The sequence below is a fragment of the Bubalus kerabau genome, chromosome 5, assembly GCF_029407905.1.
Source record: "Bubalus kerabau isolate K-KA32 ecotype Philippines breed swamp buffalo chromosome 5, PCC_UOA_SB_1v2, whole genome shotgun sequence".
NCBI lineage: Eukaryota > Metazoa > Chordata > Mammalia > Artiodactyla > Bovidae > Bubalus > Bubalus kerabau.
Genome location: NC_073628.1, coordinates 15,452,136 through 15,476,454, shown reverse-complemented (window position 1 = coordinate 15,476,454; position 24,319 = coordinate 15,452,136). Strand labels below are relative to the sequence as shown.

General features: G+C 38.9%; 1 protein-coding gene across 4 annotated transcripts in view; it reads right to left on the bottom strand.

The window, feature by feature from the left end:
- The window catches only part of ZBTB44 (zinc finger and BTB domain containing 44), a 51,797-nt gene that overhangs the window by 8,700 nt on the left and 18,778 nt on the right, over positions 1–24,319 (bottom strand). For all 4 annotated transcript variants that reach the window (XM_055581162.1, XM_055581163.1, XM_055581164.1 and 1 more), the window contains exon 2: positions 12,221–13,294. In XM_055581162.1, the coding sequence (XP_055437137.1) occupies positions 12,221–13,238 (1,018 nt within the window). In that variant the 5' untranslated portion in view covers positions 13,239–13,294. The remainder of the gene's footprint in view (positions 1–12,220; positions 13,295–24,319) is intronic.

Genomic DNA, 24,319 nt, shown 5'->3' with positions numbered 1-24,319 from the left:
TCTCCAAGACTTTGAACAAATTATCTACATGTGATTTTAAAAATCATGTGTTAAACAACAGATTCTTATATTACTACTTAAATTCTTTGGATTATTTCTTTGAGTATTTAATTTTAGAAAGGAGCACAGAAATTCAAATATAAATGAAACAAAAACTGACATAAAATAAAATAATGTAACATTTAAGGAATCACTGACAAGTTTAGTTTTTAAAGACATTTTATGGTGACACACAGCTGACTTGTACATATACCTTTTACACAAAATTAAAAAGACAGCTGTAGGGTGAACACGTGTACAATATTCTCACAAACCCTAACACACTACACTGGCAGCATCCTTAAAGTCCCCATTACCTTTCCCTGATCACAAACCCCTCTTTCCAAGAGCAACCATCATCCTGTCTTTCACGGTAATAACTTGCTTCCTTTTCTCCTCACGCTTCTTCATTTTTTTGGCTGTGACATTTGGCTTGCGGAATATTCCCTTACCCGAGATTCAACCAGCACTCCTAACAGTAAAAGCGTTGAGTCCTAACCACTGGACCACCAGGGAATTCCCTGTTGTGAGTATTCTTGTACAACAGTGCGCGTACGCATGGTTTTTATTCCTATGGTATCTAAATCAGGAATGGATTTGCTTGGCCATAGGATATGTATTTTTTAAACTTCATGTATTTGTTGAACCCTTCCCTGGTGGCTCAGTTGGTAAAGAGTTTGCCTGCAATCCAGAGACCGGGGTTCAATCCCCAGGTCAGGAAGATCCCCTGGAGAAGGAAATGGCAACCCACTCCAGTATTCTTGCCTGGAGAATTCCTTGGACCGAGGAGCCTAGTGAGCTAGTCCGTCGGGTCACAAAGAGTCAGACATGAACTGAGTGACTAACATTTTAACTTTCTATGAAATGCTTGTTCAAGTCTTGCTACTGAGTTGCCCTCTTCATTATAAAAGTTCTTTTCATGTTTTGGATACAAAGTCTCTATCAGTGAAAGATGTTACATATACTTCTCCCTCTTCCATGACTTGTCTTTTCATGGTTTCTTTTGATGATGCAAAGATTTATACCTTAATTGATCAGTCTTTTCCTTTATGGTTATGGCTTTGGGGGCTTGTTTTTAAAAATCCTTTCCTATCTCAAATTACTTTATGAAAGATTTAGATTTTGCCCTTGACATGTATATCTTTCTTGAACACACCTGGAGTTGATATTGTGAAGAGAACACACTTACTGAAAAGTCTGTCTTTTCTTCTCTGCCCCGCAGAGCTCTAAATGCATGGGTTTGTTTCCAGGTTCTCTACTAGTTCCATCTGCTGGTCTATATTTGCATGAATGCCACGCTGTACTTACTGCAGTTTTAGAATAATCTTGATGTCAGGCTGAGTAAATCCTCTTACCTTGTTCATTTGCTTCCTGAATATTTTTGCATTTCTTTATACATTTTAGAATTAACTTGTTGAATGTAAGTGATAATAATTATTTCATTTCTCCCTTTCTATCAGTTTTGAAATTACAAAATCTTTTCCTATTGACTTTACTGGTTGCTTTGGAAATTAGACACATACTTACCAAAATCGAAAGAAAACTTTACTTCCGCCTGAACAATAGAAGGATCTTAGAAATTTTAACTTCATTTCCCATATACACCCATTTTGCAATTTACAAATTACTGCCTGACATTTTACTTCTTTTGGATAAAGCCTCTACTTTTTCATATAAGCAATGTTTGTCCACATCTGTTCATGTTTACCTTTGCTCTTCATTCTTTTGTATATTAAACCTTCCATGTTCACTTTACATCTACCTGTAGTCTATCCTTAAATATTTCTTTAGTGATGATATTCTGAATCATTTTTCTTTGAGAATGCATTTCACCTTCATTCTTCAAAGATACTCTCACTGTGTGCAGACATCTAGATTCACATTTATTTTCCTTAGCACATTGAAGAGATCATTTCATTGGTCTCTAACGTTATTAAGAAGTTAAATATACCTACGTTTGTACCATCCATAAGCCTTACCCTCTTCTACATCTGTATTCTGATGGTTAATTTATGTGTCAACATACTGGGCTATGGGGTAACCAGGGAGCAGGTAAAATATCACTTCCAGGTGTATCTGTGAGCATGTTTCCAGAAAGATTAGCATTTTGGTAGACTGAGTAAGGAGAATCATCTTCACCAATGCAGGTGGGTATTATCCAGTCTGGTGATGGGCTGAACAGAACACAAAGGTGAAAGAAGGGCAAACTGCTCTCTCTTGAGCTGAGACATCCGTGGTCTCCTGCTTTTGAACATCAGTGCTTCTGGTTCTCAGGCCTTTGGTCTTGAACTGGGACTGACACTGCCAGGCCTGCAGTTCCCAGGCCTTAGGATTGGCGCTGGAACTACACTTCCGGCTCTCCTGGCCTCCACCCAGAAGACAGCGGACTCTGGGACCTCGAGTCCTCCAGTGTCATGTGAGCGAATCCCTGCTCCCGACTCACCCTGCATGCGCCTCTGCCTATCTGTCCTACTGGGTTTGTTTCTCTGGAGAACCCTAACAGTTTGTCTGTGCAGCGCTTGGGTGGTTTCTTCTAATTTATCTTCTGATTCAACAATTCTCTCTTCTGCTCAATTCAACCTGCTGCCAAAATATTTGATTAACCATGGTTCCTTTTGGCTGGTTGTTTCTGACAGTGGTTATTGCCCTTGAAAACACCCTGGAGAGGACTGACTTGCTGAGGGGAGGATGAATGTGCCCTCTTCCAGAAAAGGTTTGTTTGCCTCTGTGAGGTTCCTGGAAGGTAGGCATTATCTAAACCAATTTACTGTTTTGAGATTCCTTGGCCTGAGCCTGCAAGGAACAAGCACGACAGAAATCTGCAAGAATTCTATCCATCATTCTCAGGGGTGCGTTTTTTCCCCTTTTCATCTTTTAGGCAGCCCTTTGCCAAGGTAGCGGTCTCCAAAGTTCCCCTGGAGCCTGAAGGAAGGTGAGCAGGTGTAGTCCTTGTGGTATGTGAACTCTGGGGCCCCTACTTCATGCATGCGCCTTCTCTAAGACTTTGCAGCTTCCATATGCTCTGGGTTGACCTCTGTCTCCCTCACCTTTAAGCTGATGAACCAAAGCCCATTGGTGTTTTGTCAAATGTCTAGGGAAAAACAGGTTTTAGTGCTCTGGTGAGTACTTACCTCTCCAGGTCAGACTCTTCCTTAAAATTAACCCTGATCATCTTTTCAAATACCTTAAAAGGTGACTTTAAAAAAAGTATTTTTGTTTTCAATGGGAGGGTAGATCCAAACAATCTCACCAGTTCTCATCAGGTGTTGAACTTGGTCGATGTCTCTACCATATGCAGAAAGCTGTGCTGCCCCAACTGAACCAAGGAGCCTCTGCAGCTGTACACTCTTCTGGTGGCAGTGTTGTAACAAAAGCTAAAATGTACTAACTGTAACAGTTTGTACAACACCACATACACGTGAACATTTAATAAACATCATCTGTTAACAGACACGTAAGATTAAATTTCCTTCCAGTGAAAATTTAGAATCCAGCACCACTTCAGTTTTCCCTCTTGGAACACTTGAACCAGGTGACATCAGGAAATGAATACGCTTTCTACTTAAGTAAAATTCTCCTAAAAAACTAACCTAATCCCTTTATAAGGCATCCAAACTTTATTAAATCATTTGCACTACAAAATTTGTGCCAGAATTGTACTTTGCCTTGACTTCTTAAATATAGAACATTAAATATAACTTTTTCTTGTTTCTTGATGACTCAAGAACACCAATTGTTACACCTTGTTCCAAAACACTGACAGAGGCTTCTGAAAGGAGACAAGACCCTATGTGTTTACATTAATCCCCGACTGCACCTCTATTCCTTCTGCCCCCATGCCATCTCTGCCTTACTGGTTTGTGTTTGGCATTTCAGTGCATGCCTTTTCTTTTTCTCTTTCCCTTACTGTCAAGACATTTATGCCTTTTCCCTATGCCTACTTATCCAACTTATTCCTGATCCTTCTCATTGGTTTTTAAACCAGATGTGGGTTGGAAGACCAGATTATGCTGCATTTTGTTTAAGAAAGAGCTCTTGTCAATTTCTTCCCATTGTCACTTTTTCCTTTAAAGAAGAGGGAACTCTAACATTTCAATCTGTCCTAAGATAAAAACTGGAAAAGTCTTGGTATTTGGACCTGGTCACCAGGGACACACACACAAATCTACTTTATAGTATTCTGCAGTTGTTCAGAATGCAGGCAACATTAAAGCTTTTAGGTAAAGATTTGCCAAAAAACCCAAAAAGCCTAGGGGTGTGGATTTGGGCAGGCCACGAAGACTGACCTAACTGACATATGACCACCAGGCAAGGCAAGCTACTTCAGGAGAGGGTGGGGTCATGGTGAGGTAGAAATAAAACCTACTGTGCTTCGGATTGATTCTGGTATTACCAAGAGTTTGCTTTAAAAGCTGGTCAAAAAGAACTAAAATGGAGAACAAGACATACCTAACAGATGGTCTCTCTTAAAACAAATCTACTTCCACATTCTAAAATATCTAAACCTTGGCCTCTGGATCCCTAACTTGATGGATAGTAAGGATGGAAAGTAAAACAAAGGGCACTCTCTTCTTGTCCATGACACATTAAATGTGCCAAAAGCTAAAAATAAAAACCATTTCAAGCTAAATTAAGAGTTAAAACAGACTTTTAGAAATCTATCCATACTGTGGGCATTTTAACACATAGTGTTGTATCAGTTATGCAACTATACACAAAAATAAATCTTGTAAATTTTTTTTTTCCTGACATGATGGTTTCTGCCCATCAATGCAAGTAATCATATTAATTGGAATGTTACTTGAACCGATTTAATAGTAGGATACACAGCACTTACTTTGTTGAGGTAAAAGTGATGTTTCTTAAATTATTAAAACAGTTTCCTTTCTAAACTATAAGAATTCTGCTCTCAGTGGTATGGGGATTAAGAATTCTGACTTACCAGCTTTATATGTTAAGGCTATCTTATCAAGAGAGAATCTACTCTCTTCTACCATTAAGGAGTGCTGTTCCATCAAAATGAGTCTTGTTTTTGCTAACCATTGTTTAAGTACTTAAGACACTTAAAAAACCCTTCTGGTGGTAAAAAATAATCACAGTGGTCATTTACTACTGAGCTTTTACCATATGCCAGCCACTGCTCTACATGTGTTAAACACACCTTATTTCATACTTGTGAAAGAGGAACTGGCTTGACACTGACATGTTTTTCTATTGGACATAAAACAACCTCACAGAACACCAACATCAGACCCTGTCACACTGGTCTCAAACACATAACTTTTTTTAAGCACAGACAAAAACAAGGTTATTGTGCAATCATAAAAACTGAACCTCCCCTTGCAAAAGTAATGGACGTCCCTGCTGCTTTAGGTTCACTTTGGTCGGCATTCCTAGATCTCTGTTAAGATTCTCAGTCAGTCATCTGTGCTTTCTGACACCACCAGTCCCTGAGCAAACCTCACTTCCTTGACTCCTCCTTGCAAATACATAACACAAGCCCAAACCCTCTAGGTCCTTTCTAACACGTTCTTATGAAGAGCCCTGAAGCCCTCCACCGCCCCCTCCCCCCTACAGTGTGTGATCTCCCGCACTGCAAATGGGCACTGAATTCAACTTGCTGAATTATAGGTGGCTCCTGGTGGTCTCTGGCAACAGAGCACTGGCAGAAATGCAGGGCTCATGGACATCTGGCTGAAGTTCTTACTGCCTTGCATTGGAAACCTCGATAACAAAGTGTGTATCTAAAACTCCTTTTGAGGTGCAACCTGCCCTTTGGCTAGGAGGTAAGTTCATGCTGAACTGAGCTCAAATATTTCACTAAAGTCCTTTAGTATTGGGTTTATTGTGTTTTTCTAGAAAAAGGTGTCTGGGGAATATATTGGTTATCCAATTCGACTTGTCACTGTTCCCTGATGAAACTATTTTCTGGCCTTCTAACACCTGCTCCTATAATCTATTAAGTGTTGACTCCCATCTACAAGAGGAATACACTGTAATGACAGGATAGACACAGATAAGATCAGTCCCTATGAACTGGCCCTGGAGGCTGAGGTCCAAAAGACCGCTGACTGGCAAAAACATTTCAAAACTTTATAAGGTATGACATATATAAGAATCGAAAATATAATGTAAAATGACTTACGTCAGTCAGAAAAGACTACATATTGCTGCTCTCATTTATAGGAAATATCCACAACAGGCAAATCTATACCGACAGTGTATAAGTAGTTATCTGGGACTAGGGGTGGGTCCTGGAGAGAGGGATTGCAGGGTTTCTTATGGGGGGATGACTATACAACTCTGTGAACATACTAAAACTCACTATAGTATAAACTTTTAATGGGTGAATTTTATGATATGTAAGTTGTACTTCAATAAAGATGTTTAAAAAAACCTTATAAGGACCTGACTTCAAGTTTGTCTTTGTGTCCCGAGAATTGGTTTGCTTAGTTTCAAATGCCCAGAACCAGATTTTGTCTGATCCCTGGCCTCTGTAACTGGAAATAAAAAATTACACAAGCATTATTCTTGTGGACTGCTACAGTTCTCATGAGGTGTCTCAATCTGAAAATGCATCTCTCTCTGGCCAAACATCTGCTTCCTTCATGCTTTCTCTGTAACTAACACGTTACACTTATCTCTCAGCTGACTCAATTTCACCAAGGACAATTCGGAGTTGGAAGTAGCCATTTTGTGGGGAGCTTTAGGCATGAACAAGATCGTTCATTTGTGATACATCAACACTGTACCAACACTGCAGCAGGGACTTCAAGAGGTACCCCCATGGATGCTGCTGGTGTATGGTCCTCCTGGCAATGACACAACCTTGGTTAAGACAAAGACAAGAACAAAGCACTGAGGTACACTTTTAAACACCTTCAAATGAGCTATCAGTTTGTTTATTGTTTACTTTTTAGGTAGACTGAGGCTTCCTCATGCTAAAGAGCTATGCTGTAATGGCAGAAGAAAAATGAGCAGATTCTGTATTCCTGACTAGGAAATAGTAACTATTTCTCAAGTAATAGGACCACACATTACACTGATGTTGCTTTGAAAAAACCCCATAAACATGACCTTTTAAAAACACAGATTCTCCAACATCCCCATCATCCACAAACTCAAAGCACTTAAAAACCTTCAAACTTCCACAGTCCTAAGTACTGCCAAGAGTCTTGATGGCAATAAGATAAATCATCTCTAAGATCCACAAGGTGACCCCTTATGTAGTTAACAGTACATTCCTTTTTCAGGTGGATATTTTGGTTTAAATCTTGGGTTCTACCTGATTACCAACTGATACAATTAAATACTACAATGATATTCCAGGTTTATCACAAACACAGAAGATGAATGATTTAAAGTCTGGAGTTTTGGTCTTCTGGAAAAGATGCCACCAGAGAAAACTTTCCACTGGTATCTATAGAAAGGAACTGATAGGTTGTTAACCACTGGTTCAGCAGTAACAGTTCGAGGTGACATTCATTGGATTCATAGTTTCTAACTTGAAAGACATCACATCCTTCTGACTCCTGTACATCCATTCCCTCTAAGGAATTCTCCAGAAGATAATGACCTCAAAAGTGGACAGCTCCTACCCAAGATGGCAAAATCAGATTAATTTTCTGACTCTTTAGTACTCTTCTCTTTACTACTAATCATTCCTATTAAAGCCAATACGATCTTTCACCTTCGTCCTATTGTTTCTGACCTCCTAAGATCTTCTTCTGCCACTTAAGAAAAAACCTCTTGTACCCCCACCCCAGACCGCAGTCACTAATATGAGTTTAACAGATTGTTGGATCTATTATCCTCCATCTGACCCTGCTGACAAAAATTTAGTAACTGTTCTTTTAAGCACCACAGAAGGTCGATTCCCTTTTATAGGCAACATTATATATCATATTCCAGCCTTCAGCCACAGAGAAATGGACCCTGACCTCAAATCAACATGCTTCTGCTGCAATTACAATCCTAAAAGCAAGACCTATTCAGTCAGAAAGACCATAATCCTGGGACCATCCCAATTATGATAGCCAGTTGGTTCTCTTCAGAGACACTTGAGTCTGACTTGCAGAAACTGTTTAACTCCATTCAAAGAATCTGTCCATTTTAAGGGACCAAAACTGCCTCACTCCTGCTGCAGTGAGCAGTTCTTATACTTTCAATATGCCCACTACTAGAACACTACTTCTATGTGGACACAGGGTTGACCCAAGCTTGCTGCACACTAACTTATCCTGTATAGTTAGCTAATTGTTAGGGATTTTCAGATATTCAAACCACCATCTCAATGTGTTCAACTCCAGGTGTATTCCTGGCAGTCTTGCTGGAGAGCACTGACATACAACACAGTTAAGACTATCATTACTTTACGGTTATGGAAACCTAGTGAGGCTCAGTGACTTGTTCAAATCACACATCTGGTAAGCGGCAGAAACTGAGAGCAGATTCTAGACCTGCCTGACTCCAAGTCCTCAACTTTTAATCATTTCCCCATACTGCATATACGCTCAGTGTTGCAAATTCCTCCATCATTCTAACTGCTCACCTCAACAAGTTTATCTATTCACTACTGCTACCAAGAAACTGTCCAACTATTTCTCAATATCTTAACTGATCCTCGTAACAATCACTTCTCTTTTAATGGCAAATTTTAGAGTTTAGAGTCCTTCTCACTTAAACAAATTTCACTGAATTTCACTTTTTGTAAGGTGTTTAGTGTATACATTTGGAGTTAACAGGGGTAGCTGAGAGTAATTAGTGAGTTTGCTCTGAAGGTAAAGAAAAGACAGCTCATTTGGATTATTTGATTATATATATTCAGATCAGAGTTCTTCCATATGTCTGATTTGTAATAGAATCTACATTTGTTATAGTATATACTGGAAATTATTCTCAGATAATGGAAAGGCTTATTGTACTTATGGTCCTAACTCCTCTGTTTAATTGTGTTAATAGTATATTAAGGCAAAGCCTGAACTGATTAGGTATACTCGAGAGTGATTAAAATAAGGTTATTTCACATAGCTAGTCAGCAAGATGTTCAGTTATATTAGTATTTGGTTCCTAAGTTCTCAGATAAATAATTAATAGTATTAATAATTACCTATTAGTTCACTATTTAGAAGGTACAAAGGTGTTTTCAAGATTAAAGATGTCAGTAATTTAACAAAAACCGGGTTATATTGACACATAGCTAGGATCTCCTGCCATCAAATACATTATTCAACGTGTGGTTGTCTGGAAAGTACGAAAGTATCTTGACCCAACTTTAGAAATATTATCTTTAATAGGTATTGTGGGAAGAACTGCATTCTTCCCCATCCCCAAGGCATTCTCAAGCCCTAACATCCAACACCAGTAAATATACTCTTACTTGGAAACAGGGTCTCTGCAGAGACCTAGGTAATTACCATTACCTAGAGTATGTGAAGGAAATGGCAACCCACTCCAGTATTCTTGCCTAGAGAATCCCATGCACAGAGGAGTCTGGTGGGCTACAGTCCATGGGGTTGCAAAGAGTCGGACACAACTTAGCGACTAAACAACAACAGAGTATATGGTCACCTCTACCTAGCTGTGGTAGACAATGCTAGTTGCAAACAATATCCATTCTCCTACAGTTTTGTGAGGTGGTTTCATACCTAACTAATATACAAGTTAGAAGAGATCATACTGTAGTAGGGTGGGCCATAATCCAATGACTGGTGTCCTGAGGAGGGAGATCTGGAGGAAGGCCCAGAAGGATGAAGGCAGAAAGTAGAGAGATACAGCTAAACTCTGAGCCCATTAGGAGTGTTAGTGACTGTCAGCAGCTAGAAAGGAGCAAAGAAAGATCCTTCCCTACAGACCTGCCAGCACCTTAAGTTCAGATTTCTGCCTTCTGAACTGCGAGAGAATACAATTCTGCCGTTTGAAGTCTGCGGTGGCTGGTGTGGCAACCCTGGGAAACTCATGTAGTGCATCAGAATCTAAGAACTTAACAATGTCAACACGGCCTTCACGGTTCTCCAACCTTGGAGAAATCCTCTTCACTCATCTCCGTTGGCTTTCCTTCTCTCCCTGAATATAGATTACTTCTCAAGGAGCAGTTCTCTGGTTCTGGCTCTTGCAAACACATTTTCCTGTTGAGAATCAATGTGTCCCTGCTAAAAGTGCTAAAGTGGTCACCTCCAGTCCTGACCTCAAGGGCTCTGAGGCATGTTGCCTGGTCATCACCCAAGCACAGTTCACAAAGAATTGACCTTGCTGAGTTAACTCTTAAAACTGGGCTTCTACCTCCTCCCAATGACTTTCACAGTAGTTAGGGTATTTAACAGATTCTTATCAAGTGCATGCGAAAAGTTGACTCATTGGAAAAGACTCTGATGCTGGGAGGGATTGGGGTCAGGAAGAAAAGGGGATGACAGAGGATGAGATGGCTGGATGGCATCTCCAACTCGATGGACATGAGTCTGAGTGAACTCTGAGAGTTGGTGATGGATAGGGAGGCCTGGTGTGCTGTGATTCATGGGGTCACCAAGAGTCGGACACGACTGAGCGACTGAACTGAACTGATCAAGTGTATGATTACCATTATTTTTTGCACCATTAAGAAAGAAAAAGTAATTGTAAAGATTATTAATTGTAAAGCATATCTGAATTTAGAGATAATAAAATGTAAAAAACTGTGACTTATAATGACAATAACGTTATCTCTTTTTCTAGTCATCCACGAACCCTGACTTTCTTATTCCTCAAACCACATATTCATTAACATCAGGTAGTAATGATTCTTCCTTTACAAAGTTTCTTCATACCCATTTTCTTTACAGTATGACTTCAAGTATCTTCTTTCACACAAAGACAACTGTACTATAACTGGCTTTTGGACTGTCTCTCCCCAGCCAACCCCCTATGAAGTTGACCAATATCAAAATTTCATAAAATATCTGAAAATATTTTTTCATTCCATTTAAGGTAGACTCCTTATTACCACTAGGATACAACCCAAGCTTACTTGGCCTAGCTGTGGTAGACACTGCTAATTGCAGACAATATCTATTCTATAATTTTGTAAGGCAGTTACATACCCAACATATATATATATGTATATAGCCCCAGATTATCTTGCAGCTAGGAAAGGCCATGCATGTGACATCATCTGGCAGTTTTTTTGAGAGTTCTAGAAACATTTTCCATACAAGCATTACCCCTTTCTAAAATACAAGGCTAAAGATGAAGCAAAAAACCTACAACCACGAAGTAATAAGTATACAGATGACAAACTCAAGATGGTGGATTGCAAAAATACAAGGGGCCTAGGTCACTGTAGAGCCACTATACTACTCTTGGACTTTCTATTTCTGAACATTTTATGCAAAAAAAAAAAAAAATCCTGTTTGGTTTAAGCCACTTTGAAGGGATTGTTGTATGTAGTTGAATGCAATCCTAACTGAAACTAGCGTTTGAGGCTTTTCAAACATGTTCTCAACCACTCACTTTTCTTATTTCCCATTATAGTCTATACTTGCAGGTTTTCATGCTTTATTCACATCACTGTGCTTTGAATTCACTGCTTTATCAAACATGCAGTGAATGTTCTTCCACACCTCTGAGCTTCTATACATTTTCAAAGGAATGTTATTCCCTCGCTTGGGTAAACTCCTACATATTACGTAAGATCCAGCTCAAACATGCAGTGTTAACTTGATCTTTCCTGTGTGAGCCTGTCACACTGTTTACACCTCTGGCCTAGTTTTAATTGCTGACTTACTCATCTGCTTTCTCAATTAACGGTGTTAACTCCTCGGATGCAAGCACTGTCATTTTCATCATACATCCCCCCAAGTTTGGCACATGGTAAGTTTTTAATAAATAATTTTAATAAAGAATAAAACACGAATTGCATTTTTTAAAACTGGTACTTTTTGTACTGAAAGTAATTCACAATTCATTGGTATGTAAACTGTGCCATAATATATGTGTCCCATGAGATATTGTTCAACTACTTTCTTTCTACTCATATGTAACTTACCAAAAAATATGGTAGGACTGATAGCACCTAAAAAATCCCAGTTACCATGTTTTATTCTTCTTAATATTTCCTATAGGATACAGCACAAAACTTATCTAGTAAGCACTTAAAAATGCCTCCCCATACTTTATAGAATCATGGAAAACACAGAAGACACGATACCTATGGAGGAAGACTGGGGACTAATCAGAAGGTCCTCTTGCACTTGCTCACTTCCTGGCACTGTCTGCTGATCACTCAGTGAACTCTGAGACACACTGACAGGCTGGGATACTTCCTCATGGACCTCCTCGTCACTTAGCCTTTCCACTTTGACCCGGACATCTTCCTCGGCACCCAGAGGCAAGGTAGTTTTTGTGCTCTCGCAAGTCACATAATCAGTCATTCTTCTCCCTGTCTCAGACGGGCCAGGTAATTCTAAAGTCCGGGTATTTTCTGCTTGCTTAACCTTATCAGGCTGATTCCTTCGATCAATTCCAAAAGGAAAAGTCCAGGGAAAAGCTAGAGAAGAGTCAACTGGTTGATTTCTATTTTCTGAATAGGAAGTTGAAGAATTCAACACCTGGGGAGAACTTGTTTGTGTGCTACACTTTACAGGACTTTCAGGAGACATAACAATGTAGCTTTTGCGCTTTCTCCGTGATTCTCGGCAGACAGGAATGGTTCTTTCTACCACACTGCACTCTGAAGACACTGGAGAAATGCTTCCATCTCGAGACGTAAAATTGCAGTTAGAGTTATTTTCTTGTCCAGCATCCAGACCCTTTTCTGGTTGGCTGTTGGGTGTATTCCATAAAATGCTTGATTTCATGAACTCTGAGCAGGTGCTAGCAACACTGAACATTTGCATATAGCTGGCTGCAGCCAGAACATCAATGATATTTTCTGTGTTAATCGACAGAGTAGCTGTGTACGCATACTCTAAAAGGGGTATAAAGCCAGTCACTGTAACATGATGCAAATCCAACACATTCTTGTTCTCATCTTCTGCTTGGCCTACAAGTTTGGTGCGAAAGAAATCACTGCAAGCTGCTAATACCACCTTATGTGCCCGGAAGATTTTGTCCTGGACACGAATAGTGATATCACAAAAATGTCCATCATTTCGAAGCATATTTAGCTTTCCAAGCATTTCCTGGCTGTGGGAAGAGGAGCTATGAGTAAATGTTTTCACACCCATCTTTCCCTTCCTCTTCTATAGATGCTCTTCAAGGATGCAAATGAATCAGAAATGTCCTAAAAGATACATAAAATAAGCATTAATTAATGGATCAGTAGCTGAAATACAAGGTGATTGAGATTGTTTTCATGAGGCCACCATGCTAGCAAATAGAAAGGTGAAAGATGGCCAGGGGAAAATCCAAGGAAACAGCCATGTTAAAATAGACTCCCAGTGCCTGCTCCCTGAAGCATCCTCCCAGAGGAGTCTGTGTGCTCACGTCACACGCACAGCTTACACAAGACGAGTCCCTATAACTGCCACTGCTTGCAAACCACATGCCAGATACTGTTCAAATGCATCACATTTCATAATTTGATTGTCATGATGTCTCTACTAATAGGTACATTTTATTGCTGTTGAAGAGAAAAGGGCTGGCTAACTACCTTGAAGAAGTCAAAAGTTGTTAAGTTGCAGACCCAGGGCTCAAATCCAGGCAGGCTGGCCCCAGAATCTGCACCCTAAACCTCAATGCTTTATCCTGCCTCTTTTAGGACATGAGGTGAAGAAGTATAAGTGGCCAAGAATCTAGGTCTTAGAATGTAATAGGTCTGCATTCTTTCTTCAACAATTCCTCCAAGGTTGTTATAAGAACTAAATGAAACATATGCAGTACATGCTTAAGCATGGTATTTGGCACTTTGTGAATGTGCAACAAGAGAAAAGTGACTGCTTTTTATATTACTAACACAACAAAACCACATTTCTGGAAGGAAATTTATAAAACAAATGTTTAAAATCCAACATTTGATTGGGTTTTTCCTTTAAAAAAAAAAAAAGACTGATTTGCCTTTATCAGATTTTACATTTACTAAAAATTAAGAAAACTGACATTCTTAAATACTTTTAATTTCTAAAATCTAATAATACTTCTAAATACTAGTTCTTATAGTACTTTCCCCTTAAACTGTTGTGAAAGGGAAGTCACTCAGTCGTGTCCGACTCTTTGCGACCCCAAGGACTGTAGCCTACCAGGCTCCTCCGTCCATGGGATTTTCCAGGCAAGAGTACTGGAGTGGGTTGCCATTTCCTTCATCCACTAGTTGAAGTCAGGGAGGCTTATATTAGCCCCTTGATAAAGATAAGAAAGATAATGCTCAGGGAAGTTAAGTGACTAACAAATGATAACCGAAGCTAAGATCTGAGTCTTTTTACTGTTTGATCACAGTACTTTTCCAATACGAAAACACATAGCTATTATTTTATCTAAGATAAATAACCTTTAAAAAAAAGTACTAAAATAAATACAAAACAAAGCATATTCGGGGAAATATTTTTTGTAAGCCATCTTCAGATAAAGAAGTTTCAAATACCTCAAAATTAGAGCTACCAGTTTAAAAAAAATGATGTTTAAAAGTTGATGAATATTTAATTGACCTGGGAAAATGTGTGGTTCTGAGCATTAAATAATGCACAATCACTAAATACAGTGAACTCAATAGTAGTAGTTATGTGTTTAGTGAAAAATGTCAGAGTACACAGACAATAACCATCTTTGTGAAATATATACATATGTGTATGTATTTGTACACACCAACACACACACACAGCAAGAGAACATAAGATCTTAACTAGAGATTCATGGATTCACTAAGGGGCCATGATCTTCTTGAAACTGTACACAGAAAGATGTCTGCATGTATAGATGGTAGCTTCTTCATATTTATGCAAAACATATGGGTGTTTATTCTTTTTCACATTAAACATTTTTTTTTCTTTTAAAAAGCACCGTAATAGGGCTTGAAGCTTCCCAGGTGGCTCAGTGGTAAAGAACCCACCTCCCAATGCAGGAGACCTGGGTTTGATCCCTGGATAGGGAAGATCCCCTAGAGGAAGACATGGCAACCCACTCCAGGATTCTTGCCTGGGAAATTCCATGGACAGAGGCGCATGGCAGGCTACATTCTATGGGGTAGAGAGTTGGATGCATCTGAGCATGCACACACATACTAAGGCTTCAGTTTCTCCTGGTTTGGACCTCGAAAGTCATGCAGAGTAGGCCTTTTTCTTTCCCCTTGAAAAAGCTTTCAAAAACTGAAGATGGCAGTCACATTTCTTTCCTAAGGTTCTCTTCTATAAGCTAAACATCCCTTGTCCCTCTAAGTGCCTCTTAAAATTTAATGAATATCCTTGCTCTGTGCAACAATCTCCACTTCCCATATTCCCTTAAGACTGGTTCAAAGAGTTGCATACAATATGACAGATATGGCAGAATTATAACTTGAGCATAACTTTACTATCTTTACCTTCCTTATCTCAGCACAAATAAGACTAAACTGGGTATTGGGACGGTGAAGCCATACTACTGATTTTGTTTACACTAATGAAAACTTAATAATTGACTTATTAGATGTGAGGAACTTTATTATGTAAGAGAGGAACACAATTACAAGTAAAACATTGTCCTTTACCTCATTAAGCTTACAGTCTTTATGAAAATGACATATGTACTTAATTAAGACTACACAGCTAGTGCTACATGAAAGCAAACAATGAAACATTTCATTCTGAGTGTGCAAGGCAGAAGAAGAATCACAGAGGGCAGGGCCTCATGAAAGAACTCTGCAGGTGATAAAGCAAACAGGTGCACCAAGCTCTCATGGGACCTCACACGAGCTCAGCGAGTGCTCACCATCCTGCCATGCCTCGGGTGCACTGTACTGGCCAACTGCTGTTAATGGCACTGTAAAGTGAAGTCGCTCAGTCGTGTCTGACTCTTTGTGACCCCATGGACTGTAGCCTACCAGGCTCCTCTGTCCACGGGATTTTCCAGGCAAGAATACTGGAGTGGGTTGCCACTTCCTTCTCCAGGAGATCTTCCCGACCCAGGGATTGAACCCAGGTCTCCCTCATTGTAGGCAGATGCTTTACCGTCTGAGCCACCAGGGAAGTTACTCTAAATGTGAGGATGCAGAGGTCAATGTCAGTTCAAACATCAATCCATTACATAAACAACCCCTTTGAATGTTCTTTGTAGGTAAATGTACATGTGAAGGGGAAATAATTTTTAAAAAGACATTCTGATTAAAAAAAAAAAGACATTCCGATGTTTCCAGCTGAATAGATACAAATAATCCACTGAATTTCTAATATAAGAGGACAAAATGATCAATCTAAGAATCTTCTTGGTCTGATAACACAATAAATGGCATAAAACCTTGTGCCAAGACAGCCAGGTAAGGCCACTGAAACAATTAACCACATTAAAGGTAACAGTTCAAACATAAACCTGCTCCATTCTACTTTCCCAAAGACAAGTAATCATAAGACACCAAGCAGCTAGGATTGATCTAACCAAAGTATTATTCAACATACTTGTTGATTTCTCTCTTATAGGAATGAGATGAAGAAGAAAAAAAATGGGAAGGTTTTACATCAAGTTTTTTGTTCATTTGCTACACCCCAGTAAACTGGCTTCTTTAAAAAGTCCAGCCACCAAGAGCACTTAGTTTGATGGAGATCACATGGTTCAGGCAGGAGCATGCCTTCAAGCAAGTGACAGTCATAATCCAGGGACCATCTGCATGAACAAGGGTGTGAAGGCAAGAAATCAAATAGTGTATTTGGAGACCATGTGCAACGGGATGTTGAAAACATCTCCATTGCAATTTGGGTGGAGGTTCCAAACAACAGATACTACCATTTCAAAGTGAGGTGCAAGGGAACCTATGCAAGGAGGTAAAGAGTTAAATATCAGAAAACGAGTCCTGTGGCGAGAGATCAGTGTGTTTTGAGTTCCAATCCCTTTCCCACTCCCTTCTACTCCCCTGTAAGCGAAAGGAGTTGAGGCAAGTTTGCCCTTTGTTTTAGGTCTATGCAAAATGTGTCACACTTGAAACAAATCTAAAGGATACAAGTCTGATTTAAACTCTAGCCAAGACTAGGAAGTATGCTTACCACCTCCCAACAGTAAATAAAAGCAATACCCGGAGTGGCAAGGATCCTCTGGAGCCCCAGCCCTGGGTGCACGCCCTGTTCGGCTGTGTGTCAATGTGGGACCTTAGGCAAGTCACTAGACTGCACCTTCATTTCTTCGGCAGTGAGACAGGGTAAGACAACCTACCTCAGAGTTCTGAGGATTAACTGGCCTGATACATGTGAAGTGCTTTTAACAGTACTCAGCATGAAATAAATGCTACAGAACACCAGTCCTGGTGCTGCTGCTACTGTTATTAGAGATCTTTCTTCTTACTCAATCCTGTGCCTCTCCCAATCCCAATCCTGGATGGGCCTGAAACCACAGTCACCAAATACGGAAGAATAAAAAGGCAGAGGGGAAAAACAGAAAGAAAAAGGAAGCCAAACAAATCTCTTTCCACTGCAGACCTGTAGTAGGCCTGAGGTGGGCAAATAAGAAAACCTTTAACTCTGAATTAAGTTTATTAGTTCTTGAAAATAATGTTTCTATTCCCTAAAAGTGACCAGAAAAGTTATGATAACTTGCCCTTCAAGGAATTGGAGGGAGTACTAACCCTACAGAACAAATTTATATGTATGGTGGAAGACAAAAATAAAATAAATTCTAAGTATCTTCTGCAAATCATGTTTGTACAACGTAATGGTTACACACATATGGTACACAGCATAATAAAGATGGAGGTATGGGATGGGAGGAAGATGAAGATTAGACTGGGAAATGCCAGATATAATTTTGTTCCCCTCCTATATTCTCATTAAAACCAATCAAGGACAGAAAAGAAAGTTTCTGATCTTTCTGAGTTTAAGATGCCTCCAACAGGAATATCCAGGTGGAATTTACATACGAAAATGTCTGTACTCGTTGACTGTGTTTAGTAGCAGATGCAACACTGGGACCTTTAGATACAACCCAGCAACTCCCACCTGCCGAAAAGAATAGAAAACATGTCCATACAGAAACGTACGGACACACGTTCACAGAGCATAGCAGTATTATTCATAATATTCAAAAAGTGAAAACAATCCAAATATCCACCATGATAAATGGACAAATAAAATGTGGTATATTTATACAATGGAATATTATTTCACAACAAAGAAATTAAGTACTGATATATGCTACAACATGGATAAAATCTGAAAACATGCTACATGAAAAGGCCAGTTACAAAGGGCTATATTATTGTATGATTCCATTTATAGGCAATGTTCCAAACAGGCAAATCTATAAAGACAGAAAGTAAATAAGTGGTTGCCTAGAGTTGGGGGGGCAGTGCGGGAAATTTGGGGTTAACAGCTAAGGGATTCAGGATTTTTTTTTAGATAACAGAAAATGGTCTAAAATTGATACACAAATCAGCGAATACACTAAAAGTCACTGAACTGTACACTTTAAATGTGTGAATATGTAGGGTATGGTATACTAATTTTAAAATCTAAACCTAGAGATTTAAGAAGTTCAACACACCTAAACAAGATAAATTCAAGTAAGTCCATGCTCAGATACAAACTGCTGGAAACAAAAAGACAAAGGGAAAAATCTTAAAAGCAGCAAGAAGGGAATGACTCCCTACTTATAAGAGGAAAACAATTCAAATAATGGAGTACTTCTCATCAGAAACCATGAGGTAAGAAGGAAGTGACACAACACTTTCTAAGTACCCAAATAAAGAACAGCCAACCAAGAACACTACAGCCAAGAAAAATACCCTTCAGGAAGGAGAAAATCAACGCATTCTCATGTGAATGAAAACTAGAGAATCGGCTGTCGTCAGCAGATTCACCCACAAAGAATAAGTTCAGATTGCTCTTGAAATGAAAGGAATAATGAAAAGTAAAAACATATAACTGAGTCTTTCAACTGTGCAAGTCCACTCACACGTGGGTGTTTTTCCAACAGTGAATACTACAATACTACCAGGTCTGCGGTTGGCTGAATTTGAAGATGTGGAACCGTGGATACAGAGAACTATCAGATTCGAAGGGCTGACTATAACTTATACACAGATTATCTACTCTGCAGAGAGTCAGCTCAGTGCCCCTAACTGCTGTCATGTTCAAGGGTCAACTGTACAGGTTATAGTCTTCCCTCTTCCTCTGACTTTTCTAAATTATGTTTCACATAATGGAAGCAAAAACTATCCTAATGCTGATGTGATTCTCAAAGTATGTAAAGTAAATATTTAAGACAATTATAAACAGGGGAGTGTAACTTCAAAAGAGGTAAGCCTTCACTCAGACTGATATTGTGTTGACATCAGTGGACTGGGAAAAGTTATTTATGTATATATAATACCTAGAGCAGATTCAAAATAATATATAAAAAGACATGCCCTCAAAACACCAAGGATAGATCAAAATGGAATTTTCAAAAAGGTACAATAAGCCACAGGAAGGCAGGAAAATAATAGAAACAAAGAACAGAGGGAACAAATAAAAACAAAAATAAAATGGCCTACTTAAGTCTCAACATATCAATAATTTCCTTGAATGTACACAGTCCCAATAAAAACAACTAGAAGACAAAGATTGGTAGGATGGATATTTTAAAAACATGAGCCAACTACATACTATCCATAAGACACTCATTTCAAAATAATGATATAAGGAGGTTTAAAGTATTATAAAAGGATGAAAAAAATACAGAATTATACTGTCCAACGAAGGAACTGCCATTCACATGTGGTAATTTTAATTTAAATCAATTAAACTAAATTAAATTGAAAATTCAGCTCCTCAATCACACTAGACACATTTAAAGTAATATGCAAAAGAGCACTTGTACTGAACTAGTAATGTGCACGTATCACTTCATTTAAAAAAAGTTCTCCAAAACTCTATTATAAATGAAAATGCCCACATTCTCAGTTATTTAACTAATCTGCAGTTAATAAAGGTTTTTTATATTGTGGCAAAATAAAACAAAATTTGTCATTTTAAAGTGTACAGTACAGGGCTTTAAGGACATTCACACTGTTGTGCAACCATCACCAGTATGTCCAGAACTTTTCATCATTCTGAAATGACAGTATCCATCAAACAATAACTCCTCACTCCTCATCCTCCACTCTCTACCAGACTCCGGCAGCCACCCTTCTAATTCTCTATGAATTTTCCTATTCTAGGTACATCATATAAGTGGAAGCATCAAATAGTTGTCCTTTTGCAACTGGCTTATTTCATTTAGCACAAAGTCTTCATCCACTCTGTAGCATGTACCAGAATTCCCCTCCTTTTTAAAGACTGTATAATATCCCATTGTATATTTTATTTACATATTCATCCTCTGCCTAACTAATGAAAGCACGATTTATTTACAAATTCGAAGAATCTCCAGGTAGAGATCAATCTTAGAGGTCATCTAGTTCCATAGCCTTCTAATACTTAAATCATTTGACACAAATTATCACAATTGTAAAATTCTGTATCATCTTAAGAGTGGCTACCACTTTAAGCTGTTCACATTTCTCTTTTCCAAGTTGGAAACTACCACCAGTATTTTAATTTAGCCATGGAACATATGACAGAGGATATTCACATGTATGATACACCACCATGGGCAAGGGCAGATTTTAAAAACTGTGCTCAATATATGTTAACATAAAATTTACCATTGTAACCATTTTAAATCGTCAGTTTAGTGGCATATAAGTTCATTCACACTGCTGTGCAGATAGCACCATTATCTATTTCTAAAATTTTGTCATTGACAAGGATCGATTTTGACAACACTCAAAAGAACTGCAGAGAACAAAAGCATTACAGACTTTACTTTGGCATGATAGTCCCAAAAGAATCTTACAAAGTGTGTAAGAAATAAGCTTATCATTTAAATATATCAAGAAACTTCATTTTATATAAAGAAAGTATGTTCAATTTCACTTTTAAAAATTGAGCTTTATTTAATAAGAAGGAATCCTGATTTTATTTTTCTTTTTCTCTACTCCACAGGCAATATTAAAAAAGCAGCACATAGGTAGGTAAAATTTACAGAATCACACTGTATGTTACTACAAATTTTTTCATGGAATCATTCTTGCTTATAGGCAATATGGACATGCAATTGACACCTAGCTGACTCATCTTTTTTATTAAAAATTTATTCATGGATAGAATAAAATAGAAGTAACCATGATAATCACAAACACATAAATAATTCACAATTGCCACAACTGTTAGTTGTACTGTACATTAGTAATGGTTCTATACAATAGCTCTAGCTTTAACTCACAACTGACTAAGAGCAATCACAAAACCTCTGGTAAATAGATAACCAGTGCCAGTTCGATGCATGAAGCAGGGCACTCAAAGCCAGTCTCTGGGACAATCAGAAGGATAGGGTGGGGAGGGAGGTGGGTTCAGGATGGGGGGACACATGCACATGCGTGGCTGATTCATGTTGATGTATGGCAAAAACCACCATCAGTTCAGTTCAGTTCCGTTCAGTCGCTCAGTTGTGTCCGACTCTTTGCGACCCCATGAATCGCAGCACGCCAGGCCTCCCTGTCCATCACCAAATCCTGGAGTTACTCAGACTCACGTCCATCAAGTCAGTGATGCCATCCAGCCATCTCATCCTCTGTCATCCCCTTCTCCTCCTGCCCCCAGTCCCTCCCAGCATTAGAGTCTTTTCCAATGAGTCAACTCTTCTTATGAGGTGCCAAAGTACTGGATTTTCAGCTTCAGCATCATTCTTTCCAAAGAAATCCCAGGGCTGATCTCCTTCAGAATGGACTGGTTGGATCTCCTTGCAGTCCAAGGGACTCTCAAGAGTCTTCTCCAACACCACAGTTCAAAAGCATCAATTCTTCGGCGCTCAGCTTTCTTCACAGTCCAACTCTCACATCCATACATGACCATTGGAAAAACCATAGCCTTGACTAGATGGACCTTTGTTGGCAAAGTAATGTCTCTGCTTTTCAATATGCTATCTAGGTTGGTCGTAACTTTTCTTCCAAGGAGTAAGCATCTTTTAATTTCATAGCTGCAATCGCCATCTGCAGTGACTTTGGAGCCCCCAAAAATAAAGTCTGACACTGTTTCCCCATCTATTTCCCATGCACTGAAGGGAACAGATGCCATGATCTTTGTTTTCTTAATTTTGAGTTTTAAGCCAACTTTTTCACTCTCCTCTTTCACCTTCATCAAGAGGTTTTTAGTTCCTCTTCACCTTCTGCCATAAGGGTGGTGTCATCTGCATATCTGAGGTGATTGATATTTCTCCCGGCAATCTTGATTCCAGCTTGTGGTTCTTCCAGCCCAGCGTTTCTCCTGATGTACTCTGCATAGAAGTTAAATAAGCAGGGTGACAATATACAGCCTTGATGTACTCCTTTTCCTATTTGGTACCAGTCTGTGGTTCCATGTCCAGTTCTAACTGCTGCTTCCTGACCTGCATACAAATTTCTCAGGAGGCAGATCAGGTGGTCTGGTATTCCCATCTCTTTCAGAATTTTCCAGTTTATTGTGATCCACACAGTCAAAGGCTTTGGCATAGTCAATAAAGCAGAAATAGATGTTTTTCTGGAACTCTCTTGCTTTTTCCATGATCCAGCGGATGTTGGCAATTTGATCTCTGGTTCCTCTGCCTTTTCTAAAACCAGCTTGAACATCTGGAAGTTCACGGTTCATGTATTGCTGAAGCCTGGCTTGGAGAATTTTGAGCATTACTTTACTAGCGTGTGAGATGAGTGCAATTGTGCGGTAATTTGAGCATTCTTTGGCATTGCCTTTCTTTGGGACTGGAATGAAAACTGACCTTTTCCAGTCCTGTGGCCACTGCTGAGTTTCCAAATTTGCTGGCATATTGAGTGCAGCACTTTCACAGCATCATCTTTTAGGATTTGAAATAGCTCAACTGGAATTCCATCACCTCCACTAGCTTTGTTCGTAGTGATGCTTTCTAAGGCCCCCTTGACTTCACATTCCAGGATGTCTGGCTCCAGGTCAGTGATCACACCATCGTGATTATCTGGGTCATGAAGATCTTTTTTGTACAGTTCTTCTGTGTATTCTTGCCACCTATTCTTAATATCTTCTGCTTCTGTTAGGTCCATACCATTTCTGTCCTTTATCGAGCCCATTTTTGCATGAAATGTTCCCTTGGTATCGCTAATTTTCTTGAAGAGATCTCTAGTCTTTCCCATTCTGTTGTTTTCCTGTATTTCTTTGCATTGATCGCTGAGGAAGGCTTTCTTATCTCTTCTTGCTATTCTTTGGAACTCTGCATTCAGATGCATATATCTTTCCTTTTCTCCTTTGCTTACATTTACATAATTATTGTAAAGTAATTAGCCTCCAATTAAAAACAAAAACAAAAACCTCTGATAAGACCCAGTCCTTTGAAGACTCCTGACTCAAACTGGTCAAGAACAGGAACTCTGGCCATCAACAGTATTTGAAGATACAGACAACTATGGAAAAACATTACACTTTTATACAGTCAATACTATATTAAGTGTTTCCAGAGGAACTGTATGCCGGACTGTGAGCTATGTCTCTGGAACTGATAGTTTTCATTCTCTTACTCTACAGATATTACTTTTCATGGCTTGATCATTATCTTAGAGCTTAAAGAGATAATGGAGGAATAGGTCAAAAAGAGGCAAATTTTCCCCTTTAATGGGGAAAAAACTCTCAGAAAATAGAATGAAGGAACTTGAATTTTAAAGCTGAAAGAAGATTATGGTTTAAAAAGTTTAGTTCAACAAACATTATCAGGTGCTAAATATAAATACTATACTAAAAAGCCCAGAAAGGTTAACCAGTTACAACTCAATGGAAGACAGGAGTGGAGCCTCAGATTACTTGATTCTTGGAGTCTACTGTTTTATACAAAAATACAGTTAAAAATAGGACCTGCAACCAGTACTCCTAAATTACAACAAGTACTCTTTCCATTGATTTCATAATAGGATACGAATAACTGTTTCCATATAGGAACAATTGGAAACAGCTTGGGATAGGAAAAGGTTGCTGCTGCTGCTGCTGCTAAGTCGCTTCATTAGGACTCATTAAATACCTTTTTAAATTGTCAAAGATTTAGTTAGGCAAATTCTGTAACAAAATGATGTTTGAAATAAAGAAACTGCTGTTGGACCAGAATTTTAAAAGCTGAGTTTAGT